Below are 27,136 nucleotides of genomic sequence, written 5' to 3'. Positions count from 1 at the left end.
CCAATAAGACAAATCAAATTCTATTAATTTTTCTTAGTGTTTTAAGAGAATTCAATGCAAAAAGGACTAATCAAGTTCTTAATTTTTTTTGGATAAATCAAGTTAGATTTTTCTTATTATTCTAAATGTAATATCTCAAGTTTGTTACAATGGATCTTTTTTCCTTTTAATAACAACAATAACAACAATTATTATTGTTGTTATTATTACTTTAGTTGATTAGCTAGTATTTTAGTTGAAATGTAATAATTTGTTAGTTGATTAGTTTTTATTTTATCTAGTGATTAAATGTCAAAACCTATTGCTTATAGATATGTGAAATTTCAATCATTTTAATTTAACATATTATATGTTATTTTCATCATTTATTACCTCTAGTTAATATTTTCTATAAACTTCCTTTTTGGGCCATAAGCCTCAACTACACCTATAGCCTTTTAAAAACTTGGGATGAACGTGAATGTTATTAGCCTGTTGGACATCTAATTTCATGTCTGACTCTAGATGGGAAAACTACAACCTTTCAATACAATGGAAACCACTTCCCATCGTCAATGTCCTTGAGATACACTTGGATTAAACATGAATCCAGATTACAAAATACATAATACACGAGCGCTGCTTCAAATTAATGGAGAGATGTTTGGTTGCAAGTTGCAATAATCACCTAAATAGAGTGGACGTTGGAGTATTTCACACTTGATAGCTCACTCAGAAAACCCATATATACCCAAAAAAACAATGCGCAATACGCAAAGCAGATCAAATATCTACAACAAAGAACAAAGTAGCAACTACAAAGCAGTTTTGTGAAAGAACCGCATTAAGCCGAATTAAGAAAATTTCCTCAAGAGCTTTGGACAGTTTGAAGGCTGTTAATTTGTTGTTACTGTCTTGATGTTCACTAAACCATCTATAAGCTATGAAACTTTACAACACACGAAGGTAATGTGAGCAGCCGAAGGCAAGACAAATATGATACGACGGCCGTTAAGAACCACTCTGCCGTATTGCCTGGGAAAAGATGTAATCATCTACCAGCTTCTTTGCCCATGCTACCTGTTTAACACACAAAATTCAAAGCAGCATAAACCTCAGAACAAGTGAAATAGAATTATTCCTTTTTCAATATGAGACACAGACAGCACATATAGATTTGAATCAGTCATATGTGGGCACATTACCTTCTCAGAGTCATACAGAACTCTCTTGGTTCAAATCATTCATTAAAGGCTTATACCAAGGATGTAATTTTACCTGTTGAGCGCTACCACCAAAATGGATTTGCCTCTGTGCTTGTTCACCCCGCTCACCAGAAACCTATAACAATAAAAAATGAAAATTGAGTTAAAAAAAAAATAACAGATTTAATTTATACGAACCTAGAGAAGGTTTAAATTGTAATACTATAAAAGCATAGGGGAGGGGCAGGAAACCTTAAGAAATATGCAATATAAATATCATAGAAGATGGTCCAAAGATAATAAAACCACACAAGAGAGAAGCATGCATATGATAAACATGAACACAGACATGAGGTCATTGTAAAAATGGAAACTGAGAAAAACACATCATCCATTTCCGTTGCCTGAAATGCTCCACACCCCCCCCCCCAGGGGAGTGCCCCCAAACATTTGCACACTTCTTGTTTGACAGTTTCTTCCTAGCCTGCCCATTGTTTCCCAAGATTAAAATCCTGTTACAAAGAACCTGTTCATGTATGCTTCCAAAAGTGGATAGCAGAATAAAAGCACTTATCTACATTGCATAGATTAACCCACTCAACACAAAAAATAAGCATACTTTATTATTTGTTTGTGGGTTTATTTTTAATACTTCATTTAACAATGGATATTTTATATTATGTTTAATAATTTTTTTAACTTTTGCATTTTTTTGAAAATTTTTGGCATTTTTTTAACTTTTTTAATTTTTTTCTGCCTTGCTTAAAAAGGCACGCACCTCGCCTTGCGCCTCAGGTGCAAATTGACCCCTGTGCCCTTTTTGCGCAGCTTTTAAAACACTGGTCTAGCTTCCCTATCATAAATCTCAAGGGTGAAAGTCCTTCTGTATCACCCCTTAGCTTACAATTGATCTTGTTCTTGAGTCCTTTTCTACTAATGCTCCTTCATAACCAAAACTATTTGCTAGCCCCAATCCCTGCAGAGCAGCTAGTAATTCAGTTGTAATTGAGTTCTCAATACCAATCAGTCTAGAATATGCAAGTATTATCTCTCATATGTGTTCTCTGAATGGTCACCAATACCTGACTCCTCTGGATTACCAAGGTAGCAGGCATCAAGATTGGTTTGATTCTGTCCACTGGTGGGGAGGGGGGATACATCATACCATTTCTGTTGCAAGATGAGGATGAGTACAGAGTAGTCCATCCTTTACAGATGTCCTCGGTGGAAAAGCAAGAGAACTCATTGGTTTTGAGCCAATGAATAACTCTAATTCCAATAATGCTGATTAAGTCGGCTTTTTGATAGATTTATCTTGAAACATTCTTGCACTATGTTTCAAATGGTCCATAGTACCACTGCTCTAGTGCACCTCCGCATCATCTTGCTTCTCTTTCTCATTTGAAGCAAAGAAGTAAGATCAGAATAAGATATCAACATCCAATGGCAGGGGAAGTCCAATTGAATCCAAACAGGATAAAAAAGTATACCCAAATAGCATGACCCGATCAACAAAGGAGATTTTCTCTTTCTGGCATGCAATATCAGACAGCAAGTGGGCAAAATTTTTCTGGAGTTCAATTCCATTTGTAATATAGTTGGGACAAGGCTTGGATGATGATGATGAATTTCATTTGTAATATGTTGGGGTATTTGGAGAGAAAGAAATAGAAGAATTTTTTGAGGAAAAGGCAGTGATATAAAGAGAATTCATTTATTAATTATGGAATGGCTGCTTTTCCATCCTGAACTAAAGATCTATCTCATTTGTCATTTGGTTCAGAGATATGGTCAACATTAGAACCCAAAAAAGGAAGTGATTATAAAAATGTATTTGATGTCTGTAGTTGTAATCAATATGGGATTGGCGTTGGCTTAGTGAGTTCTCAGAAGGTCGTGGTGTAATTGTATTTTTTTTCTTTTGGTTTTCATATTTAATAAAATTTTGTTTACATTTTTTCTGATAAGTTAATTTTGTTTACATTTTATCAAAAATAATATTCTATGCAAGCAACAAAATCTTTCCTAATTTCTGTTGCCTGCAGGTTAACACAGAAGAAGAAGAAGAAGAAGAAGAAGAAGAAGACCTCTAATGAACCATGTGTAAGCAAGAAACACTGACGACTTCCAGTTTTGCATTGCAATTGAAGTGGACATTTTTACTACCCCCTCCCCATATATGCCACCCTGTTTTTTTTTTTTGGGTATTTGGTGGTATGCCCGAATCCCCCATAGGGGCTGTTTGAGTAGTGCAGCACCACACTTATAGCCCCCCCCACCACCCCCCCCCCACCACCCCCAAATATGGTGGTAGCGGGATTCGAATTCCCATGTCTTCTGGACCACCCTAATAATTGATACCAAGCCACTTTTACCTTCTAGAAATAGCAAGTTAATTTCACAAGGATGCCTTGGCAATCATTTTCTGCAAATAAAATCTCCAGGATCCCAGGTAAAGACCATAAAAGAAATTCAATAACAAAACCAATCATTCAGTATCCATCAGCAATTTGTATACAGCACTTTTTAAGTTTCTTACCATTTCTTCCATGCTCACATATCTTTGGGATTTTCTCATTTTTTCTCCACATAGTTTCTTGCTTCCACTATGTTTTATTAGTAAGATTCCATCCTTATTTCCTTTTTTCATTACGCAAAAATCTTATATAAAAATGAAGTGTAAAGATGTATATAATGTGCTTTATAGAATAGACCATTATGCTTTGCAGTATGCCTCTTTCATGTGGCCAACAACAAAATAGTACCTTACCTGGAAAGATCTGAGGTCTCTACAGGATAAAGCTAGCCCAATGCTACTCCCCAAGATACTCGTGAAAAGTCCCAAGACACAAACAGTACCTTTTTTTATCGTTTTTTTTTATTTACAACAGTAACTTTTTTTTACTTCTTTTGAAGGGCTACACAACAGGGGGTAGCCCATCCCCCAACCCAGGTGCAGGTAAGGGTGTCAATGGACCACGACATATTGGACTGGACCAATCTGGTCCAAAATATTTATTAGATTGGATTGGACCTGGTCCGTCCATGATAAAATTTATATTGGATTGGGTTGGATTAAGCCAATATCTGATCCATTGATATAAGATAAGAATATAGGTGTCAATGGACCAGGTTTGGGTTGAGACCAATCTAAATTAAAACGAATTTGAACAGATTGGACGGTCCAGACATTGAATTGGACCAGTCCAAAATGGTCCAAAATATTCATTGGATTGGATTGGACCTGATCCATTTGTAATGGACTCACATTGGACTGGATTGGATTGGACCAAATCCAGTCCAATTGACACCCCTAGGTGCAGGCGGGATTCAATCCCAAGTCTCCGCTACGACCAGCAGGAGACCTTACCAACCTGCTGGTTGGCACCTTACAGATAGGATACCCTACCTCCCAATCAATGCTTGTCAATGAATTCCATCTCTGGCTTATGCTCTCAGTTTTCTTAGTAAGTTAGCAGGTTAAACACAGTATTAAGCCAAGCTTTTTGTTATCAAGGCTGGCTTACTTTATCTAGCAAACTTTGTAAACCATCATGAATCAATAGATGTCTGTGCATCTTTTATTTGTCAAAGTGAATAACTACACCAAGACTTTGTATTCATGCCCCATCCAAGCATACAACAAAATACAATTGATCAACTGGTTAGGAGGTTGGTTCTCTATTGGTAGCTGAAATTTTTAATTGAGAAAATGAGAAATAAGAAATATTCCTAAAAAAAAAAAGTAAAAGAAGAAACAGTATAAGGAACAAACTAATAATCATAAGTCCCCACACCCAAATACAATAATAACTGCCAAGAGGAGGATATCCGCAACAAAAAACTCACACCCCCACCTCTAGCAAGAATATCAAGTAGATAGATGGAAGACATTAGGAACAAATGAAAAGTGACCAACAATGTGTGCATTCTGGAGGTCAAAGCCTTAGCTTATTTCATCATTTCATAAAACATCATACATATTTCTGCATATTTCATGCCCATAATGTTTATATTATTTCTGTACAACATTATCGACATATTTCCTACAGTTGAATGACCAACAATTCCATTGACAAAGACATTTTAAACCTTGAGAGCATCTATATAGGTGTCCAATCAATATAAAGGGAACCAATGTTCTTTCACCATCAGTCAATCATACCAAACAGACATCTGAGGCTTCTTTATTTTCTTCCATAAGAATGCACATCTGTTTAGCTTATCAATGACTATATATTGGACAATTAGATAATAGATACTTTACCATCAGCATCACATGATCTTTGTCAGAAATCCATTAAAAAATACACATGCCTATTCTACATTTGAAATAGATGTGTAGAGAAGTGGTCCAAGTAACTTCTTCCTCCTACCTAACTGTAATAAAGAAAGAGTTATTTCTAGACTTTCTATTTTCTTTTCATAAATATTCATGTTGGCATCTTTGGCATTATGAATAATAGAAGGGTACCATGTGTGAGAAGTCAAAAGAACCACATACCTTAATTGTCGCTCCAGATTCGTATCTTATTTTTGAAATGTTGGCGCCACACTTGCCAATCAATCCACCAACCATCGACTCCGGAATCATTATCTCCAAGGTTACATAATCAGCTGCAAGATTGGGATTCCTAAAGATGATGTAATTATAAGACAAAATATTAAGATTGGGTGCAGCATTTGCAGAATATAGACAATGGAGAGTATAGTTGTTTTATGAGTAGCATTGAATAACCTGGAACTGGAGCCAAGTATGATTGGTTTAAATGGTTTATGTTGTATTGTGGTCTGACAGAAATGATTTTTTTGGGTGGATTTTCCCTACACAAGAATAGAATACACATATGAGGAACAAGATGGCAAACAATAATTTAATAAGGCTGAGAAACAATGGAAAGAAGATACAACCTTAGTTGATAACCAATCTGCTCCACAGCTTTTAGCACTTCCGGGACATCACCTGATATCTGAGTTAACAAGAAACTCAACCAAATTATGGGGCATTCAAGCAATTAAGAGGAACCACAAATCATGCAACTTTCCTAGAACAGGAAAAAGCTATTATATTTTCACTGAAGACTTTCTTTTTTTTTTTTTGTCCCTTTTAGAGAAATGTAATATTTGTAGCAATCAGTAATAACAATTCTCACTAATCCAAGTACAGTGAGAAGCAAGGTTATCCTTTGGATAGCTAGAAATATTTAAATCTTCAACTGCTCACAAATGATGGACCAAAGATTAGAAAGATATTGATAATAATAAAAGAATGGTTTATTCCTAAGACAGTTTTAAGTTTTAAAACATTGAAAATTGATTTCTTCCTTGTATAATTTTGTCTAATACAAAACCACAATGTAACAGAAAGGAACTCCATAACATTCAGCCTATCATAGCCTATCATGGAGAGCAATTCTCTCTGATACAATAGCATTCAGCCCATCATAAAGCCCTTTTTATCCACAAAATGGTCCATGCAACATAGAATAGAAATCATAGGTGTTTTATGGTAAAACAAAAATAATCTATTAGACAAAAGCAGAAAACAAAGGACTATGCAGAAAAGGCCAAACAATGATCACCCAACAGCATGTACAAATTTAAGCAGCCCCAAATCACAATTTTTTTTGTCCCTCATTACTTATAGAAGACTACTGATCAGACTGAAACTTTTGATTTTTACTTTGGAATAAGAATAAGGGTACACTTAGGATTAGAGACCAAGAGATAACTCAATGACATCAGGGTACACTGAGGAGGGACTCACACAGTATAGGAATAGCACAGGATGGGCAAAATGGAAGGGTGCATCCGAAAATCTTATGTAATAGATGAATGGCACTTATTCTAAAAGGAAGATTTTATAGAACAGTTGAGAGGCCAGTAACACCGTGTGAAGCAAAGTGTTGGGCAGTCAAGAAATAACATATCCAAAAAAATAATGAGTGTGGCAGAAATGCAAATGTTGAGATGGATGAGTGGGAAAACTAGGAAGAACAGGATGGGAAATAAACTCATTCTAAGGAACCTAGGAGTGTTTCCAACAGATGATAAAATGAAGGAAAATAGATAAAGATCATTTGGTCACATAGAGAAGACCAACTACAGCATCCATAAGAAGAAGTTATTTATGGGCTCAAAATCTAACAATTGATACAGCACTAATCAGGATTTATGTAGTTGACCCCATATAGTTGGGACAAAGCCTAGATGATATTAATGATGATAATGGTTTTGGAAGAAGAATTCAGTTACAAGTGAAGGGTGTTGCTTCTGTGGAGAGTTAGGAAGCAATCAAACAAATTACTCAAGTCTTCAAGAAAATATCTTCAATGTTTAAGGAATCTTCAATTAAAAGGTCTAGAAGTACTAGAAGATTTTAGTAGTTGTTGGTTCCATATCATTGTCCTTGATTTATTTCAATCCTAACTTAATTAAGAATGCTTTTAAATTACTATTGGAATGGGCTGTTTACTTTGTTTTCAAGTTATATACGAATTATTGCTAACCAGAAAATTTATTAATTTATGAAAAAGAATGAATGACAAATAAGTTTACCAAGTAGAATGTCCAGAGCCTAGAGGTTCAGAAACCATAACAGTAATGTCTCCATGGCTATTCCTGAAGCCAATACTGATGCCTGATGAGCCCAAAATTAGAAGTTTTAAGATGTCTAGTTTGGTAAGATTACTATTGAGTCTTATAAAAGCCCTAATAGAAGAGTTGAGCCCCTGAATAGTGGTCTTAGGTAGATCTTAGTTATTGTATTTAGCGTCTTGTTTATTGAGTCAATGGAGTGTTTCCAAATTAATAAATTTGTTTTTATGAGTTTTTATTTCTGAATTTTCTGCTCTTAGCTCTCTCCATATTTGATATTTTTTATTGCTGCCACAGCAAGTCAGTAACACGAACAGTAGCCATGAACTGTACCTTCCATTCATAAATATTAAATTCAGGTATCTATAAAAAAAAGGAATATGCTTCAGCTTCAACCTGCAACTTATTATTGGCATCTCCTACATTCTAGCTGCATTACTGCCAACATTCCAAATGCAGGTTAATCATGTAAAAGATAAATGCCCAGAAAGATTACCCAATGAGAACATATTTTACAAGATTCACCAAAAATAGTTTTGGTACTTCTGAACAGGAATGCCAGCTAAACATTTCTTTGTAATCAACCACACAGTAACAATAATTCTAACAAAGTGATGCTCTAGAAGCTGCAAAGGGCACCTTCAGTGCTTCAGTCTAGTAAGGTTAAAAAAGGTTTAGTAACATTATGATTCACCAACAAATAACCAAATTTAACATACATTGAATAAACATAGACCTAAGGCCTAAGAACCTTAAAACCCCTGGACGGATGCACCTTCCACCAAAAAAAAGATTAAAAAAAAAAAAAAAAACTATACACCTAATTTACCAATCTAGGCATCTAATCAGTAAGCAACATCCCGAGATCTACAACAACCAGATCCATAGACTGTTGATGTTGATACATTTATCGAACCAAGTTTAGCTCCATATCAGAAGAATAACACTCTCTGCTTAGTTAGGACCATAGTTAAAAAGAAACCATGGCCTTGATGAGGGCCATATTCAAAAATAAAAGATAGAGAATGAAAGCAGTTTATCTAGGAAACTACATAGAAAGAATGTGGAGATCGGTTTCTTTTTTCATTTTTTGCTGAAAAATCTTTTTTTTTTTTATCAATCTAGGAAACTGGTTTCATTCTCAATCTTTTATTTTTGAATATGGTCCTGATCAAGGCCATGGTTCATTTTTAACTATGGTCTAACCAAGAAGAGACTGTTATTAGACAACTAATACATGGTTAAAGAGGACAATTATGAATTATAGAATTATAAAACACATATGGAAAGGAAAAAGGGCTATAAGAAAACATAACTTTCCAAAAGGAAGAAAATGGCCTAGAAAGATCCAACCTATTAATAAAGAAATGGAGACTCAACGAGAGAAGAGCTTCTATCATTGATTTAGATGTTCCATCTATGGGTTGTTAGAGGATTTACCGTGAGGAGATCCAAGATTGTGATAGGATTGGTAAAGGAGAAAGTTTGGTGTTCTCTCTCCTTCAGCTGCTAGATGGGGTGTTTCTTGATACCTCCAAACAAGATACTAGGCTTTGGACCCTTCACCCCTCCGGAGCCTTCAGTTGTGCTTCCTTCTTTAAAACCTTGTCCACTTCTGCTCAACCTGGGGTACTGTTTCCAGTCCCAAGAAGTTCGGTGTCGCCCCATTCCCCCGAAAGTGAGTACTGTTTGTTGGGAGGTCTACCATGGTAAAATTAAAACCTGTGGTCTGATGCATAGGAAGAGGCCTGGCTGGTGTCTTTCACCTAATTGGTGTTATTTGTGCGAGTCAAGTGGTGAAACTTATTTTTATATTTTTGTCTCCTGTCCTTTTACTAGCTGTATTTGGGACTGGTTTTTCTCTCTTTGGATGCAGGTGGGATACCCCGAAGAGTTTGGAAAGGCTATTTGACTCCACTTTCAGATGGCCAAAAAGAAGAGGTAGAATGCTATGGAGATGCACTTGGGCAGCAGTGCTTTGGGTGATATGGGAGGAAAGAAATCTGAGAATTTTTTAAGAAAAGAAAATATGCAAGTGCTGATAGAAGGGATCATGATAAAGGTGATTTCATGGGTAAAATCTGTGGGATTGTTCTCAGATTTTACTGTGGATGGTATCTTCAGAAATTGGACAGTAGCTTCCTCTTCATCAACTAAAAAGGTCTTAAGAGAGTGGGATCCCCCTGGTGGAAGTAGTTTTGGCAACCCAGGAATATCTGGAATTGGAGGGGTGATAAGAAATGACAAAGGGGCTGTGGTGGGGTTGTTCTCAGGCCCTATTCGAAGGGGAGACTCCACTACAGAATACAGATGAACTAAAGGCAGTGGTTCTTGGGATATAAAAGGCTATGGCGTTGGGAGTGAGAAAATTGGTTGTGGAAGGCGATTCCAAGGTGGTCATAAACTGGTTAAAGCAAAATGAAAAGACTCCCTGGCTCTATAGAAATGAAATTAAGAAGTTTAAATGCTTTTCCATGGACACGCAGTTGTTAATACAATGGACTCCAAGAGTGGCAAATGGCTTTGCAGATCAGCTAGCAAAACAAGGGGTTAACAGGGAACATTGTTTCTGGGCTCAGTTGTAAGACTGGGTAATTAAAAGTAGATAGTTGGCAAACTCTAAATTCTAGTGGGGTAGCCAAGGCTACTCATTTCTGTAATCTTTCTAAATTTATAATGAAAATCTCTTTTACTGATAAAAAAAATAAAAATAAAAAAAGTTACATCTAGCAGCTCCCAGAGAATGGGCTACCAGACTAGAGAAACAAGATCCTTGAGTTCCAGAATGAACACCTCATTCCAGTGGATTGCTCGATAAGCCAATTCTCAAACCAATAATCTTGAGAGCAGAAGTTCAAGGAGTGAATTTTCTGTACCACATATCATTACTGAGTTGAGTAATCTTGTATACAAAAGAGAAGCCAAATATGTATTTGCAACACAAGATTCACTTCATTTTGTTTTGAGCCTTGGGATTTCTACATTCATATAATGCATTTTTAATCATGTGTGTATTATCTCCTGTTGAGGACAATACATATTTCTTAACATTCCTATTGTATAGTCTCTTAGTGTATAAGGGAACCATGCCTTTTTACACGTCAATAGTTCAATACAATACTTTACAGTATCTATTTAAAAAAAAAAAAATTAACTTCCTTTCTTAGGATTACTGCAGCCTTACCAATGTTCCATTCAACAAGTGGCCATAGAAATATACATAGCATCATACCAAGCAAAAGGTGGACGGTGGACCCATTCTATCAGGTATTAAGGAGTGATCAATGGGCTCAGGATCTTAAATGTTCCTGAACTAGTAAATTCTATTTAGTTAACCATGCAGCTTTAGTAGACACATTACTAACTAGTCACGCATCAAAATGTGAACAAGTCCATGTCGGGCACTTTAAGTTACCAAGTTCCCACTCTGACATAGTGACACCTTATCCATTATTCAATGTTAGTACCAGCTATCTGGGGCCTTGAGAGGGGAGTACTGGATATGAACCAAACCTTTTCTTTTGGGGGGACAAAGTGGCCACTCTTAGACTACCTGCATTGCTACACTTGTCAGCCCGAGAATTTACCATTATACCAAGCAGTGGCCCCTATTAATTAAAAAGTCAAGAGTTGTATATGAATATGCTTTACTGAGGAGGCATGTGGATGACTAGAACGTTAAGCCGCTCGTTGCCATGATGGGGGAACAGAGTTTTGCAGCCATTGTCATGTGATCATATGTGGTGGACAGGTGAGAGATCAGGAGAATTCTCAGTCAGATCCTTATTTTTAAAGCTAGCATCTTTGAATGGGAAAGAGATGACATAGGAGTGGATGTGGAAACAAAATGTTGAAGATTAATTAGTTTTTATGCTGTTTTTCTGAGTAGATGTTTTATGTTAGTTGTTAGATAGGAGGTGGGGACCACAGTAGTTATGTGAGTCCAATTTTTATTATGTTTCTGAGTGTTATATATGTTGTTTTATGTTTTGCCGCCCTATAAGAGCATAGTTGTCTTTGTAATGTTCTACTATTTTAGTATAAATATAAGTGAAGGGGGCGGCCAGATTATTGCTCTCTTTTCTTTTCAACTTCTCTTCTTCTCTTCTTCTCCTTCTCTCTTCCTTCTCTCTTCAAGAAACTACTTTCTTTCATATTTTTTAATTCAGCAGAATTCTACTTGGTATTAGAGCATCGGCTAGGGTTTCTTGAAGCATTCTCAAGCAGCCCTAGATCAGCCGACTGCATGAAGTAGTAAAGGGCTGATCAATTTGCTATAGATTGCCCAGTTCTTGGAGTTTTTGGTGGGATCTAGACATCAGGAAGGTGATCTACTGTTCGACATCAAAATCAGGAAGAATTGGAGTACGGGGAAGAGTCCCAAAAAAGTTAGACTCTTTGTTTTTTATTTGATCTTGGGCGCCCAGTATTGTTAGTTTTCTTTTGATTTTCTGAAGAGGGCGGTTTGGTTTCTGAAATTTTCTAGGCCTCCAGGAGTGATCGATTCACTTTTCTCTCTGCTGGGAGGCATGGGGAGGAGAGAGATTTCCCTCCAACTAGGGTTTTCTTCTTCCAGAAGGGTTGGTTTCTGTGTGTGTGGTATTAAATTATTTTTTGAAGGTCTCCAATCTATTTTTTTCTTATTGTTGAACTGTTTGAAGTAAAATGGAGAGTTAGAATACCGAGATGAAATCTACCGGTACTATGGGACTGAGTGTTGGAGGTAGTTGTGATATTTTTGGGCCTAGGATTATTACTACAATAAAACTTGATGGTACAAATTATTTGGAGTGGGCACAATCAGCTAAGATGGCTATTGTGCCCGTGGAAATTTAGGGTATCTCATTGGGAGGAGAAGAAACTTGATACAGACTCTTCCCGATGGGTGCAAGAGAATTACATGGTAATGTCCTGGTTGTGTAATTCTATGTTACCTCATATTGCAAAAAATTTCCTATGAGCTAATACTGCTAAAAAGATTTGGGATGGAGTGACTGAAACCTACTCTCAGAAGAAAAATAAATCCAGAGCCTATCAGTTAAGAAATCAGGTGATAAGTATGAAACAGGGAGAAAAACCTCTTGCTGCGTATTTCTCCATGTTGAAAACCCTATGGTAGGAAATAGATCACTTAGAAACTGTGGTATGGGAAAGTGTATATGATGCAGCAACTTATCACAAACTGGTAGAGAGGAATAGGGATTTTGAGTTCTTGGCAGGGCTGAACCCTGAATTTGACATTGCTAGGCAGCATATTCTTTCTAGGGAGGGTGTGACACTCTCTCAGGCCTATGCTTTTGTCTCTGGAGAGGAGAGTAGGAGGAATGTAATGCTGAGACAGCCTGGGATTGACCAGTCGGCTATAGTTGGTACAACAAAACCTAAGCCGAATGGAGACAGGGGGAGTAGTGAGACTAGAAGGGAAGATAAGAAAGACTTGGTGTGTGATTATTGCAAGAAGCCTAAGCATACCATGGACACTTGTTGGAAACTTCATCCAAATCTTATGCCTGCTCGGATAAGAAACAAGAAAGGAAATGCAAATGTATCCACTACAGGAGACTCTTCAGCCCCTCTCTCCCAAACTTATTGGGAATCCATTGCAGTAGCAGCAGTGGGAAAAGAATTAGAGAGGTTTAGACATGATATGATTGTGATACAGCTAGTGTCTTTGTTTATGGTCTTCTATGATGGAAAAAAGAAAAGTTTATCTGTCAGTAGGATAGTTTCCAACCAATTAGATGGGAGAAGTGATAAAAAATGGAGATGTGAAACTCATTCAAGTAAAAATTTAAACAGAGAGAAACGAAGAGATTTTCAGTGTTTTCAAATTGTGTAAACGCATCCCTAACTACATGAGACCCCCTTTCTTGAAAAGTCAAAAAAATCTAACCCAACATAAATGGATCCATTGTGAAGTTGTTATTTTGGTTAATTTATCCATTTATTTGTTTGTTGGGCCTGGGGAAAAGGAAATTCTACCTATCACTCAAAATTGAATAAATTTCTATTTTAAAGGTATCTATTACACTAACGTGAAATTAACCAATGTTTTTAAACTGATGTTGATCCAGACAGTCAGATCATTCAACTCAAGGTTCAGATCATTAAGCTCAAGGTTCAAAGTATCGATACATATTGGTCGATACGTATCGTACCAGTGGCTTTTCAGTACGCCCCTACAAGAGATATATTGGGGTTCTGACTGGTTCAGAGGGTGGAGGAGCCTTAAACTGGCTCCCCTGAACTGGTTTAAAAAAATAAATAAATAATGGCAAAAAAACACTATCGATATTGCTTGATATGCCCATACTAACATATCAAGCGCACCGATATTTTGAACCTTGATTCAGCCTGAAAATCGTCTAAGCAATTAATTTTGTTCTTTGGCCAAAAATCATTAAGTTGATCAACAACCCACTGATTTGAGTGGTCCAATTGTCAATCTGTTCGACCCATTTGAACGGTTTTTTAACCATTTTTATTTTAATTATTCTTTTAATTTTTCATTTTTTAAGTTGGAATGGGCCATTTGTTTGAACAGGACAATTAAACCGTCAAAACCCAGAAACCAGTGGCCAGAACAGTTCCAATTCCGGGTCAATTTTTAAAATCTTAAAATTAACCAATCATAATGGAAAATGCAACCAATCATTCAATCTGAACAACCAGTTTGGTTTGGGCCTAAAACTTGGCAGGCATTCCGGTGACAATTTTTATTAGATTTCACGCACAATTCCATCATCAAACAGAGGCACCTACTACATCTTAAATCACAATCTCATTTAGATTGATAATGGGTGACGGCCACTTTGGAATGAATACAAATACAAATATCATTATATTGTATTGTAAACCTTATATTTGCATTATCAACTCTGTTTGGTGGGAGTACAAAACTACAAATATAAAGATGTAGAGTGCAAAACCTTATATTTTATATAATTTTGTATGTATTTATATTATACATATTTGTATTTGTATTATGCTCTTTTCAAAGCTCAGTTTGGAAGGAGTTCAAATATTTTACGGTTTATGCTTAGTACAAATATAAGTATGTACAGTGCAAATACATACAAAATACAAGATTTCAACTCTACATATTTGTATTTGTACTCCTTCCAAACTGAGCCTTATAATGTGTTTGGTTGCAATGCAAATAAATTTGCACCAATGCAAAATTATAGTAGTGTAAATGATTTGAGTATAAATTCTGACCTATTTTTGTTTCAAATTTTGTTTGTTTGCAGTACAAATAGAGTAAGAAAGATTCACCCAGCTCTAGTCTTCCAGATGGACAGCAGAATGTAAGAGCCAACTACACCACTTCCTTTGCACATACAAGTAGTTCATATGCAATTGCAAATCTTGCATCCGCTTCAGGTAAGGAGGGACCTCCCCGGATTATAGACTCAAGCGCATCTGAGCATATGACTAATGCCCCTACCATTTTCAGTTCCTATCAGTTGTGCTCTGGTAGAGATAGAGTCTTTACAACAGATAGTTCACATATGCCCATTGCTGGGAAGGGGACAATTAGAGTGACCAATGATATAACTTTGTCTTTTGTTTTACATGTCCCTAGACTTCATACCAACCTACTGTCTATTAGTTCTTTGACAAAAAAATTGAATTGTTCAGTGACATTTCTTCCTGGTAATTGTGTTTTGTAGGATCTGGAGTCAAAGAAGATGATTGGGAGTGGCCGTGAGACATCAGGGCCATCATGTTAGCAGCAGCAGTAGTAGTGGGTCAGAGTCAGTGAACCAGATTATGCTTTGGCACAATCTCTTGGGACATCTTTCTTTTAGTTCTTTGAAATGTCTTTTCCCAAAGTTGTTTGAGTCTGTTCAGTTATCTACTTTGGAGTGTGAGAGTTGTCAGTTAGGAAAGCATTGTAGACAGTCTTTTAAACCAAGTAATAAAAGAAGTACTTTTTCTTTTAATATTGTTCACACTGATGTATGGAGGCCATATCAAATCCCTTCCATGAGAGGATTCCGTTACTTTCTCTTGTTTGTGGATTATTATACACAATATTCTTGGATATATTTGATTAGATCACGTGATGAGGTTCCTAACTTAGTACGACAATTCCACTAGATGGTTCTCACACAATTTAGAGTGAGAACTAAGGCTTTTAGATTAGATAATGCCAGAGAATACTTTGAGAATGACCTAATCACGTATCTCGTAGAACATGGTGTAGTTCATCAGAGCAGTTGTGCATATACACCGCAACAGAATGGAGTTGCTGAGAGGAAAAGCAAACACATTGTGGAGGTGGCAAGGAGTCTTATGGTGTGTGCTTCAGTTCCCGTGCAGTTCTGAGGATATGCAGTTCTTACAGGCGTACATGTGGTTAACCGTGTTCCTTCACGGACTTTGGGGTTTAAGGTGCCACTTAGCCTTCTTTTTCCAGATGGAGAGATGTTTCATATACCTCTGAGGGTTTTTGGTTGTGTTTCTTTTGTTCATATTCTTGGCCCTCATCGCAAGAAATTGGATCCTAAGGCCAAGAAATGTGTTTTTCTTGGGTATACTCAAAACCAAAAGGGGTATTAATGTTATGACCCAGTGTCGAGGGGCAGATTTGTCACTATGGATGTTACCTTTTTTGAATCCACATTCTTCTTCTCGAGTGGTTCTCCTCAGGGGGAGAGTTTTGGGGAGGAGAACTCGCAATTTATTCATCTACATGTTTCTGTGGTGCCTCCATCAATTCATCCACCACCTACACCATCAGTTCAGCCAGCATCAGTTCAGCCAACACCCGCACCTCCAGTTTCATTACCTAAGCCACAACGGGCAACCTCACAGCAATATCAGCGTCGGTAGATGATTGTTGACTCCACATATCCTCGACCCACACCACTCTCTGTCAGTCCTTCTGAAACTCCAGATTCGATAGATATAACTCCAGGTATTCCTCTTGAGCCTGAGCCTGTTATGTTTTCTGATGATAATGTTTATGTCCTAACACCATTGTTGCAACTGATCCCACTGACCTTGATCTTCCCATTGCACTTCATAAGGGGAAGAGAATGTATAGCCCACTGCATTTCACACCATCTTTTCTACAGTGCCTTATCACCCTCCTACCATGCTTTTCTTTCTTCCTTGGATTTTGTGTCTATACCCAGGAATGTTACTAAGGATCTCTCCAAACCTAAGTGGAAAACAGCCATGCAAGATGAGATAGATGCTTTGGTCAAAAACCAAACTTGGGAAATAGTTGATCTCCCCCCAGACAAGGAAACAATCGGATGTCGATGGGTATTCACAGTGAAGTATAAGGCCGATGGCAAGATAGAGAGGTACAAGGCAAGGTTAGTAGAAAAAGGGTATACTCAGACCTATGGTGTTGATTATCTGGAAACCTTTGCATCAGTAGCTAAGATGAGTTCAGTTCGTATCATTTTATCCCTAGTAGCCACCTATTCATGGTCCTTGTTCCAGCTTGATGTCAAAAATGATTTCCTCAATGGTGACTTGTAGGAGGAGGTATATATGGACATTCCAGTAGACTTTTATGTAAATGTTGGTAAGGGAAAGGTGTGCAGACTCAGAAAATCTCTGTATGGACTGAAACAGTCACCTAGGGCCTGGTTTGACAGGTACAGAGGGGCACTCATCCGTTTTGGATACACACAGATTGTGTATGTGGATGATATAGTGGTGACAGGAAATGATCTGGAGGAGATTGATGACCTCAAAAAATCATTGCAACAAGAATTTGAGATCAAAGATCTTGGTGAGCTCAAATACTTCTTAGGGATTGAAGTTGCAAGATCCAAGCATGGGATCTTCATTTCATAGAGAAAGTATGTACTTGACCTACTACGAGAGACTGGGAAGCTGGGGACCAAACTAGCAGACACTCCTATTGATCCAAATCACAGAATTAATGGTGTCGATGGTGAATCGGTAAAGGATGTGGGGAGATATCAAAGAATGGTGGATCGACTATTGTATTTGTGTATGACACGACCAGATATTTCTTATGCCATCAGTGTTGTGAGTCAGTACATACCTCGGGTTCAGCACTGGGAAGCTATTGAGAGAATAATTGCATATCTGAAAAAACACCCTGGCAGAGGCATTCTTTTCTCAAATCATGAGAATCTGAAGCTAGAATCCTATACAGATGTAGACTGAGCGAGATGCTTAGATGACAGGAGGTCTACATTGGGAGTGTGTACCTTTGTAGGTGGAAACTTGATCTCCTAGAAGAGTAAAAAGCAAGCGGTTGTGGCAAGGTCAAGTGCAGAGGTTGAGTATAGATCCATGGCTCATGGTGTCTCAGAATTTCTTTGGGTTAGATCTTTTTGAGTGAGATTGGGGTGAAAGCAGAGGAACCTATGATGTTATACTGTGACAATCAGGCTGCAATCAATATTACCCACAATCCAATTCAGCATGATAGGACAAAAAACATTGAAGTTGATAGACACTTTATAAGAGAAAGGGTAACAATCGAAGAAGTTTGTTTGCCTTATGTCTCTTCAGAGTTGCAGCTGGCTGATGTTCTCACTAAAGGGGTGACAAGGAACAAGCTTGAACATGATCTACGCAAGCTGGGAATGTGTGACATTCACTCCCAACTTGAGAGGAAGTGTTGAAGATTAATTAGTTTTATGCTGTTTTTCTGAGTAGATGTTTTATGTTAGTTGTTAGATAGGAGGTGGGGACCACAGTAGTTATGTGAGTCCAATTTTTATTATGTTTTTGAGTGTTATATATGTTGTTTTATGTTTTGACGCCCTATAAGGGCATAGTTGTCTTTGTACTGTTCTATTATTTTAGTATAAATAATAAGTGAAGGGGGCGGCCAGATTATTGCTCTCTTTTCTTTTCAACTTCTCTTCTTCTCTTCTCCTCGTCTCTTCCTTCTCTCTTCAAGAAACTACTTTCTTTCATATTTTTTAATTCAGCAGATTTCTACTCAAAACATCCTATCCAAAATACCCTTCTTCCTATAGACAGCAGTGAGCTGTCAAAGGAAAAATCTTAACACTCAACAACCTACAATCTAAAGGCATGACAAATCATAAATCAATGTTGTTTATGCAGCACAGTAGAGGAGATCATCCATAATCTAAAGGCATCCTTCTTCTTTTCTCTTTTGTCAAGAATTTCATAAACTCTTTCTGCAGCCTCTTCTCCCCCATGTATCATCATACTCAACTTTGATCTTGTTTTCCACAACCCTAGCATCACCCATGTACACCTCCTTAACTTCATTCTCATCTCTAGGAGATCTTATTCTACCTCCAATCCCTCCTTCCCATTCTTATCTTCCTCCCATGCCCCAATTCTACGTCCCTTCTCTTACTTTCTGATCTGCTAAAACCACCCTTTCCTTGTATCTCTGGCTTCTTATTATCTTCCTTTCCAAAAACATTAAAAGCATTCCCTACTTCATGTGGAGATGCAATACGTGGTAACATTTATGTCACTCCTCTGATCCACTGCCGAAAAAGGCCATTACCCGATGTTAGCTACTTAGGGCCTTGGGAGGGGTGGACCTGATGTGGTCCTAACCTTTTTGCACAAAGTGGCTGCTCTCAAACTTACCTGCATTCTCACACTTGACAGCCTGAGATTATGCCATTACACCAAGTAATGGCTCCTTGAATTATCTGCTCCTCCCAGCTCAAAATTCTGATGGCTCTCTTCATAGAAAATGGCATCTACTTCAATCCATAGAAAGGCTTCTTTATCATCTATGTTATCTACTTCTAACTTACTAGAGAACAAACCTTCTTGACTCCCGTTTTTAGAATTGAATGGTGATTTTATTAACAAGATAAGAAAATTATTACAGGCATCCCAAGGAGAGGCACGAGATGCAACCTCTCCTTGAAAGAAAATTACAGATTAAACAAAAGAGAATAGATTACAGTGCAGCCCAGTACAAATTTTCCCTGTTAACCCCTTGTTTAGCAAGGTAATCAGCCAAGGCATTTGCCAACCTTCCCACCCATTGTAATGAGCAATGTGATTGATCTTATTTACCTGCATATTATTTTATCTTTTTCTCTATCAACATGAGTTGGATCCATGCAAGATAAAGAGGAAAGGGCAGTTATTGTTCAAGAGACAACATATAGATTGAAACAAAATGAAGCTTTTATTGCTCAAGAGATGTTTAGCAACTATGAGCGAGTCCCAGCGTTTGTTTGTATATCAGCTTCCAAATTGAGCCATTGTTTGGGGGAAAATTACATACATATATAGGTCATTATGAACTGAGTTATAGAAAGCTCTGACAGAAGGTTAGCTGCTTGGAAGAAAACACATTGTTCCTCAAGAGGAGGAAAAGTCATGCTCGCTTAGAGCAGCTCTAAATCTCCAAATTATGAGAACAACAAGAAAAAGGAATGGTGAACAGAGTTTTGGGCAGTCAAGAAACATGTCCAAAAAATGAGTGTGGCAGAAATGCATATGCTGAGATGGATGAGTAGAAAAATTAGAAAGGATAGGACCATAAATGAAGTCATTCAAAGGAACCTAGAAGAGCATCACCAGCATCCATTAGAAGAAGTGATTTGTTGCAAGTTGAAGGAGCAAGAAGGACTAGGGGTAGACCAAAAAGGACATGGGTGTAAGTAGTAAGAAACGATTTAAGTGCAAATAAGTTGACAATAGGTATGACATTAAACTGACAGAATGGCAAAACAGGATTCATGTAGCCAACCCCATATAGTTAGGATAAAGCTTGGGTGATGGTGGCAGTTGTTTTGGGGTGAGGTTTATTTGGGAAAGAAGATCAGAAAATGGTAGGGCTGATGCTTTAGCAAAGCAAGGAGTCAATAGGCAAGAGTTATTTTGGGCCTGTTTATGAGACAATTGGTATCAAAGGGTTCTCCGTCCGGCCCTTGGATTGTATCAGTTGTAATTTTTATCCATTATTATTAATCAAAGTTACCATCAAGGTGCAAAGTATCGATACGATACGAGTTTCAGTCGTATCGTATCGGTACTTAGAAACAGCCGATACATACCTTTTTTTTAGTTTTTTATTTTTTCAAAGTTTAGTTTTTGGAAAGCTTATAAGATATTTTTTATTATTAAAAAAACTGGGGGTCCGAAACACCTGGAAACAGGCATTTCAGACCATATCTTTTTCAAAAGATACGATACAATACGCCCCATATCGGGCGTATCGTATTGATACCTTGAACCATGGTTACCATTACTATTAATCAAAGCTTGGGTGATGATGATGAAGGAAAAGGAAGTTTGGGGTAGGTAGAGGCTGGTCAATCATTGTAGGGGTGCTTGGCACAAACATATCTGCCGTCATTTAACACAAATTAATAAAATCCTTGTTAAACCCTTAACCCCAAGCTCTATAACATAGACGATAGAAACCTACCTTAACCTAATTCTAAAATGGAAGTAAAAAGCTCAGCGCTTTTTTTCTTTCTTGATAGGTAATTATCCCTCAACTATTCTACACTAAGTTGATTGAAGATTATCATGTCAATCATATATGGTCTGAAATCAAATTCCAGTAACAAGAGAGAGGAAAAAAAACTGTTATTTCAAGTAAACCAAAACTCCTGTCAAATAAACCCTAAACCAATGAAATAGAAAAAAAAATAGTGATACTATAAGCAAAAATTGACATGATTTATTGTTTCGTAATGAACCACATCACCTGGAGAATAACCTTGGCTATATGATGAAGCGCATGTTCCGCATCAGAAACTTTGCTATCATCATCTTTAGAACTGATAATTATTACACGCTCTTCATATGGCTGTATTAAAAAATAATAAGAAAAATAGAAAAAGGACAAAAAACAATGGGAATTAATAACTGCCACACCATGGAGTACTTTCTTCACATAGTCAATGACATTATTTAATTCACTGGTACTTGTGGTTCCAAACAGAAATAGTAGTCTAGGCAATATCAAAGGATTTTATCAAACTAATATGAAAGTGTCTGATATACTCGTAAAGATTTCAGTAAAATATTTATGATATGGTTTCAACAGCATGCCCGATCAGAATATAGTTGCAACAATGTCCACCACAAGCCAAAAAAGAGAGGATTCTCAATTTACTTTGTCAAGGATAAGGGCATAAAATCCAAACATAAAAGAAGACTAAGGATGTGAAACGTGTATTGGTGTATTCAGTACAATATGTTAAATTAATATAATGTTTCTCCAATAAAATCTGTTTGGGCCAGACCATAGCACAACAAGATAAGGGCTTTTTGTAGAGAGGTAATACACATGAAAATCAACACTTATGAGTTTCTTCAAAAAAGATCTGCTTGGAACATTTCTCCCTACATGTGCTTTCTATTCCAAGCAAGTGGTATAACTACATTCCACCTATTAATCTCCTATATACTTCTTATATTAGAGAGTTTTTTTTTTTGAGAAAAGGTAAAGAAATAATTTCATTAAGAAAAAATAAAAATAAAATACCCTGTACAACTAGAGGCTGTAACAGGGAAAACATACAAGAAACTAAGCTACTATCCCTTCAGCATTAACAAAAAGATTTACATAATCAAAATAAGAACTATGACTTAAACTGTTTAAGTTGAGCTGAGCTGAAGACCGGGAAATAATTTGCCCACAACTTGCCACACATCCTCCACCTGGCTACTTTTGTTGCGAAAAATTCTAGAGTTCCTTTCCTGCCATATCAACCACCACAGAATTCCTGGGATCATTTGCCAAACAACCTTCCCTCTTTTGCTCAAACCTTGAATATACACCCCTTACAGAAACTTTCCACTGACTCCAGAAAAAATTCCCTAAGGGCAAACAAGCTGTGAACCTTCACCCAAATCTTATAAGAGAACTCGGTGTAACAACAGGTGGTCAATGGATTCATCCACCCTGTTACAGAGGACATACACTGGTGAGTCAATTGCCACACCTCTCTTCATTGGATTATCTTTAGCATGAATCTTCTTGAGGAAAGCCAACCAGATGAAGAATGCAATTTTCGAAGGGATGAGTTTGCACCAGATTAGATTCATAGGGAAATCTTGATCTTCCTCCTTAGTCAACCTGCTATAAAAGAAACTCACTGAGAACTACTTATTCTTCCGGCTTCCCACCCATCCACTGATGTGGGCGCTGGCAGCAGCAGCAGTAATTTAGTGCAGCAGCAGCAGTAGTAATTTAATGTTCTCAGCAGCAGCAACTTAGTGTTCTCATCCTATCTTATCTATTCAGTATTCTTACCTTATCTGCTTTCAGTAGCAGGGATTAGTAGGAGTCTTATCTTATCTTATCAGTTCAGTAAGATAGATTAAGGGAGTCTTATCTTATCTTATCGGTTCAGTAGGATGGATTAAGGGAGTCTTATCTTATCTTATCAGTTCAGTAGGATAGATTAGTAGGGAGTCTTCCTAGTTAGTAAGGAGTCTTCCTAATTAGTAAGGAGTCTTCCTAAAAGTAGGACTCTTATCTCTTGTAATCTCCTATTTAAGGAGCTGATGTTATTCAATAAAGGTATCAAAAATTTCAGTCAAGAAAGAGCGCGAGGAGAGTTAGGTGATCTCTTGGACAAATCACCATTAAGGCGCCAAGATAGGTTCATCAAGAAAAGGGAGGAACAAGGGAAAACAGGAGGTTTTCCCTGTGGTCCGACCCGTGACGAGATCCTATTCTCGGGCCCATAACATCCACACTCTTTTATCATCACTAGTATAGTCAGCATGGGTACTGTAAATCTTCTACAACAGCCGAGCATAATGATCAATCTCCCAATCATTTAAAACTCTTCTGAGGAGGGGATTCCAGACACAGTTGTCAATGGAGATCTGCATATACTCAGCCACTTTTTTTGATAAGTTATACTCAGCCACTTTTGCTTCCTTATCCACTGCTAATGCAAACAACTCAGGGAATACATCTTTCAGAATGCTACCTTCACACCAGCAATCCTTCCAAAACCTGACTTTGGTTCCTTTCCACACGTCAAAGCTGATTTCCTTACTGAGAAAAACAAAAAAAAACAAAAACAAAAAACTGTAGCTTCTCTCTATCCCTTTCCAAACTGAGAATCCATAAGACTGACTTGCTTCACCTGGATCCCAACCCCCACTTCTTAGATATATTTTGCTTTTATGACTCTTCTCCATAAGCTGTTTTCTTGTTGGTCAAATCTCCAAAACAACTTACTGTGGAGGGCAATGATTGGATTTCTCAATCTTCTAATTCCTAATCTTCCATTTTTCTTATGCTTGCATACCTTTCCCCAATTTACTAGATGAACCTTCTTATCCTCCTTCCATCCCTTCCATAAGAATTCCCTCATTTTCTTTTCAATGGAGGCTGCCAACCCAGCTGGAATTGAGTACATGGACAATAGGTAAACCAGAATAGAAGACAGCACACTCTTAATTAATTGAGTTTACCCCCTTTTGATAAGTATTTGGACTTCTATGATGCCAATTTCTTATCCACCCCTTATACTATAGGCTCCCAAATAGATTTTGCACTGCATTTTGCCCCTAGAGGCATGCCCAAATAATTAATAGGCAGTTTTCCCACCTTAAAACTCCAAACATTCAGCCCATTTTTGCAGATACCCCACCTCTCCTACAGCCACCACTTCACTTTAAAGAATATTCAGGTGCAGCCCTGAGACTGCTTCAAACCACCATAAGGTTGCCATCAAGTACTCCAATTGCTCACTAGAAGCATCGCAAAAAAAACACTGAATCACGGCAAACTTTAGTAGAGGAATTTCTAACCTTTCCTCCCCTACTGTAAAACCCTCCAAAAAAAACACCTCTAACTTCTCTCAGAACCAATTGACCCATTGCTTCCATCAAACATAAAAACAACAAAAGGGATAGAGTATGTTTTCTCTTTTCAATAGTATGAAGCATCCACTAAGAAATGTGAGAAGTCTAGCTAAGGATGATTTTTTTCAAGCCCTCAAAAAGAAGGGGAAAATCATTGGAGATGTACAAGCACTATAGCGCTATGGTCAATTTAGGAAGAGAGGAACACAAGAATATTCAAAGACAAAAGCCAATGGTAGAAAATTACTGATCTAAAAAAAGGCATGGAAGAGAAGCAATAAGAAAGCTAAGAGCAGTTTCATCAAATTCCAGCTTGATCAAGCCAATTACAGCTGCTTTAATTAGTTGCTGTTTAGGTGGGTCTGGCATCAAGTTGTGCTATAAATATCCATGCAGCATTTGCCACCAATTTTGGTACAGTGTCACCTTGAATTTATTGATACAGGTAAACTGCTCCAGTCAAAGAATCTTGCTATCATAAGAAAATAAGAAAGGGTTGTTTCCTCAAAAATTGATGGTCAAATTAAAATTACAGTAATTTTCTCTTTTATTAATCGTCGTCATCTAAGCAAGGTTCTAAATATCAAAACAGGCCAATACACTGGATGGGGCATATAGGTCTATATCGTTGGGGGCATTTTTTAGTGTTTTTTTTTTTCCAAACCTGTTCAGGGGGTCGGTATAAGACCTGTCTACTCCCTGAAACAGATCAACCCCCAAAACCCAACTTAAAGTGGCATATTGGTGGGTCACCGATACATTGTGAAATTTCAATCCTTGCATCTAAGCCTTGTTGATAACCAGGGGAACCACTGGGGTGCACCAGATAATAAGTCAAGGGAAACCACCAAGTGGTGATTAGATGTTCTTATGGAAATTAAATCCTTGGGTTCGAGCATTAATATCTCATTCAACTGATTTCAGAGATCAGCTACTTCTCTAGCAAATATTTTTAGCTACAGAAGCAAAGAGTTGTAATGGAGTTTGCCCTCCCAGGGTAGATCTAATTCATGGAACTTTGTTGTTGGGGGCACAAGGATCTCAATTCCCAAGCAGATGTGCCCTTTTCTTATCTGGAGAAGAAAACACCATGCATTTGTTCTACAGGTGCAGCTTCAGTTCCTCAATATGGGTCTATTTTTTCAAGCTGTTTGAGGTGGACCAGTGGTCAATCTCAAATCAGGCTGAAACCTTTGGACTTTGGCCAAGAGTTCAGGGTGGTTCTAAGGTCAAGCTGATGTGGAGCTGCATTCCATTCGCGGTGTGCTGGGAAGTTTGGAAGGAAATAAATAAAAGAATCTTCGATTCAAGAACAAGAAAAAAAGTTGGGAAGAGGTGGTGGCTCGAATCAGTTTCATCAGTCATAGGCTGGGTGTTAATCCTGCCAGATTTTCAAGGATTAAAGAAAGAAGACTCTTTAAATGCTTAACTGTCTGGGTTTCTGATGTACTTTGTTTTAAGTCTGTATTGTTTTTTTTTTTTTTCTGACTGTTTCTTGGGGGTGACCTCTTGTCACTCTATGAACTGCAAACTCTTTTTAGTAATAAAATTTTTTCTTTATTTATCTTCAATAAATGGTACTCTTGGTCAGTTATCCCATTGTGGGATTTCCCTTTTTCGTACTCATACATTTAGTTTCTAGTAATTTTTTCTTTATCTTGTTATCAATCACAAGATTTAAAAAAGAGAAAAAAAAATAGAACTCTTGATAGTTCTTCAATAATATTGATTTCTCTATTAATATGAACCATAAACAGTATTTCATTTAGTAAACTAAGAAGGAAGAAATTAAATAAAGCCATAAGCTATAACCCTGTGATAAACAGAAGTTCTGGGTAGTTTCAAGTTCTTAGCAGTTATTCCCATTACTTGTGTTACTGAAAAAATTAGTTTAAGCAGCATTTCCTCATTAACTTAATCAAAACGAAATTATTCTCTTTTTAATTTATCAACAACTTTCCATTGTCACAAATTCATCAAGCCTTCTTAAAATATTTGAACTAATTATGCCACTTAAGTTTCTTCTAAATTTTCCAAAAAAAAAACACTCGCATTGCAACCATGAATCATAATGGCCTAAACAAAAGAATGCTAAAATAGACGAGAAAAATATAAACAAGCATAGTAACATCGAGCAAACAAAAATCGACTCACGGCAATGGCATCGGCTATCTTGATCATAGCTTTGGTTTCTTCTCGGATCTTCTGGATTCGGCATCCTTGTTTACCAATCACTTTCCCGATCTGCCTCGAAGGGACGACGATCCTGAACAACACCTCATGGGACTTGGCAACACGCTTCGGCGACGGAGCATCGCCGGAGCCACCACGTTCAACGGCGTTCAATTCCTCCTCATTCCGGCCACGCTTGGCACCTCTCCCTTGTCCATCTCCTTCTTCCGTAACGGAAGCGGTGTTTCTCTGCTGCTCTCCCTCTTGAGACATCTCCGTCGTCGAGAAGAATTGATGATTGATTCAACCAGGCGAAGTAATTAAGGGCTTTCTTTAGCCCTTTGATATTCCAAAATTACTATAGTACCCCCTTAAATAATTCTATTTATGAC

At 37.4% G+C, this 27,136-nt stretch overlaps 1 protein-coding gene across 1 annotated transcript; it reads right to left on the bottom strand.

Moving 5' to 3' along the window:
* Nucleotides 1-727: 727 nt before the first annotated feature.
* Nucleotides 728-27,057, bottom strand: LOC148880490 (uncharacterized). The gene is made up of 8 exons (XM_088976516.1): nucleotides 26,727-27,057; nucleotides 21,440-21,549; nucleotides 19,359-19,380; nucleotides 6,096-6,199; nucleotides 5,923-6,008; nucleotides 5,689-5,801; nucleotides 1,258-1,320; nucleotides 728-1,059 (listed from the first exon to the last, which is right to left on the bottom strand). The coding sequence occupies exons 1-8, from the start codon at nucleotides 27,015-27,017 to the stop codon at nucleotides 991-993; spliced, it is 858 nt and encodes a 285-aa protein (XP_088832642.1). The 5' UTR covers nucleotides 27,018-27,057; the 3' UTR covers nucleotides 728-990.
* Between the last annotated feature and the right edge of the window lie 79 nt (nucleotides 27,058-27,136).

Source organism: Nelumbo lutea, chromosome 1 (genome assembly GCF_056320005.1).
Source record: "Nelumbo lutea isolate HS-2025 chromosome 1, American lotus-T2T, whole genome shotgun sequence".
In the NCBI taxonomy this organism is placed as follows: domain Eukaryota; kingdom Viridiplantae; phylum Streptophyta; class Magnoliopsida; order Proteales; family Nelumbonaceae; genus Nelumbo; species Nelumbo lutea.
Note: the sequence above shows the minus strand (reverse complement) of the source record. Positions and strands in the feature narration are given on the sequence as shown.

Bases quoted from the DNA above. Each gene is read 5' to 3' on its own strand.
- LOC148880490 (XM_088976516.1), bottom strand. From the start codon at position 27,017: ATGTCTCAAGAGGGAGAGCAGCAGAGAAACACCGCTTCCGTTACGGAA. The intron at 21,550-26,726 runs GTGAGTCGATTT...TTTTTAATACAG, and splicing joins AGATAGCCGATGCCATTGCC to CCATATGAAGAGCGTGTAAT. The intron at 5,802-5,922 runs GTTATTCAATGC...CCAATCTTGCAG, and splicing joins ATACTTGGCTCCAGTTCCAG to CTGATTATGTAACCTTGGAG.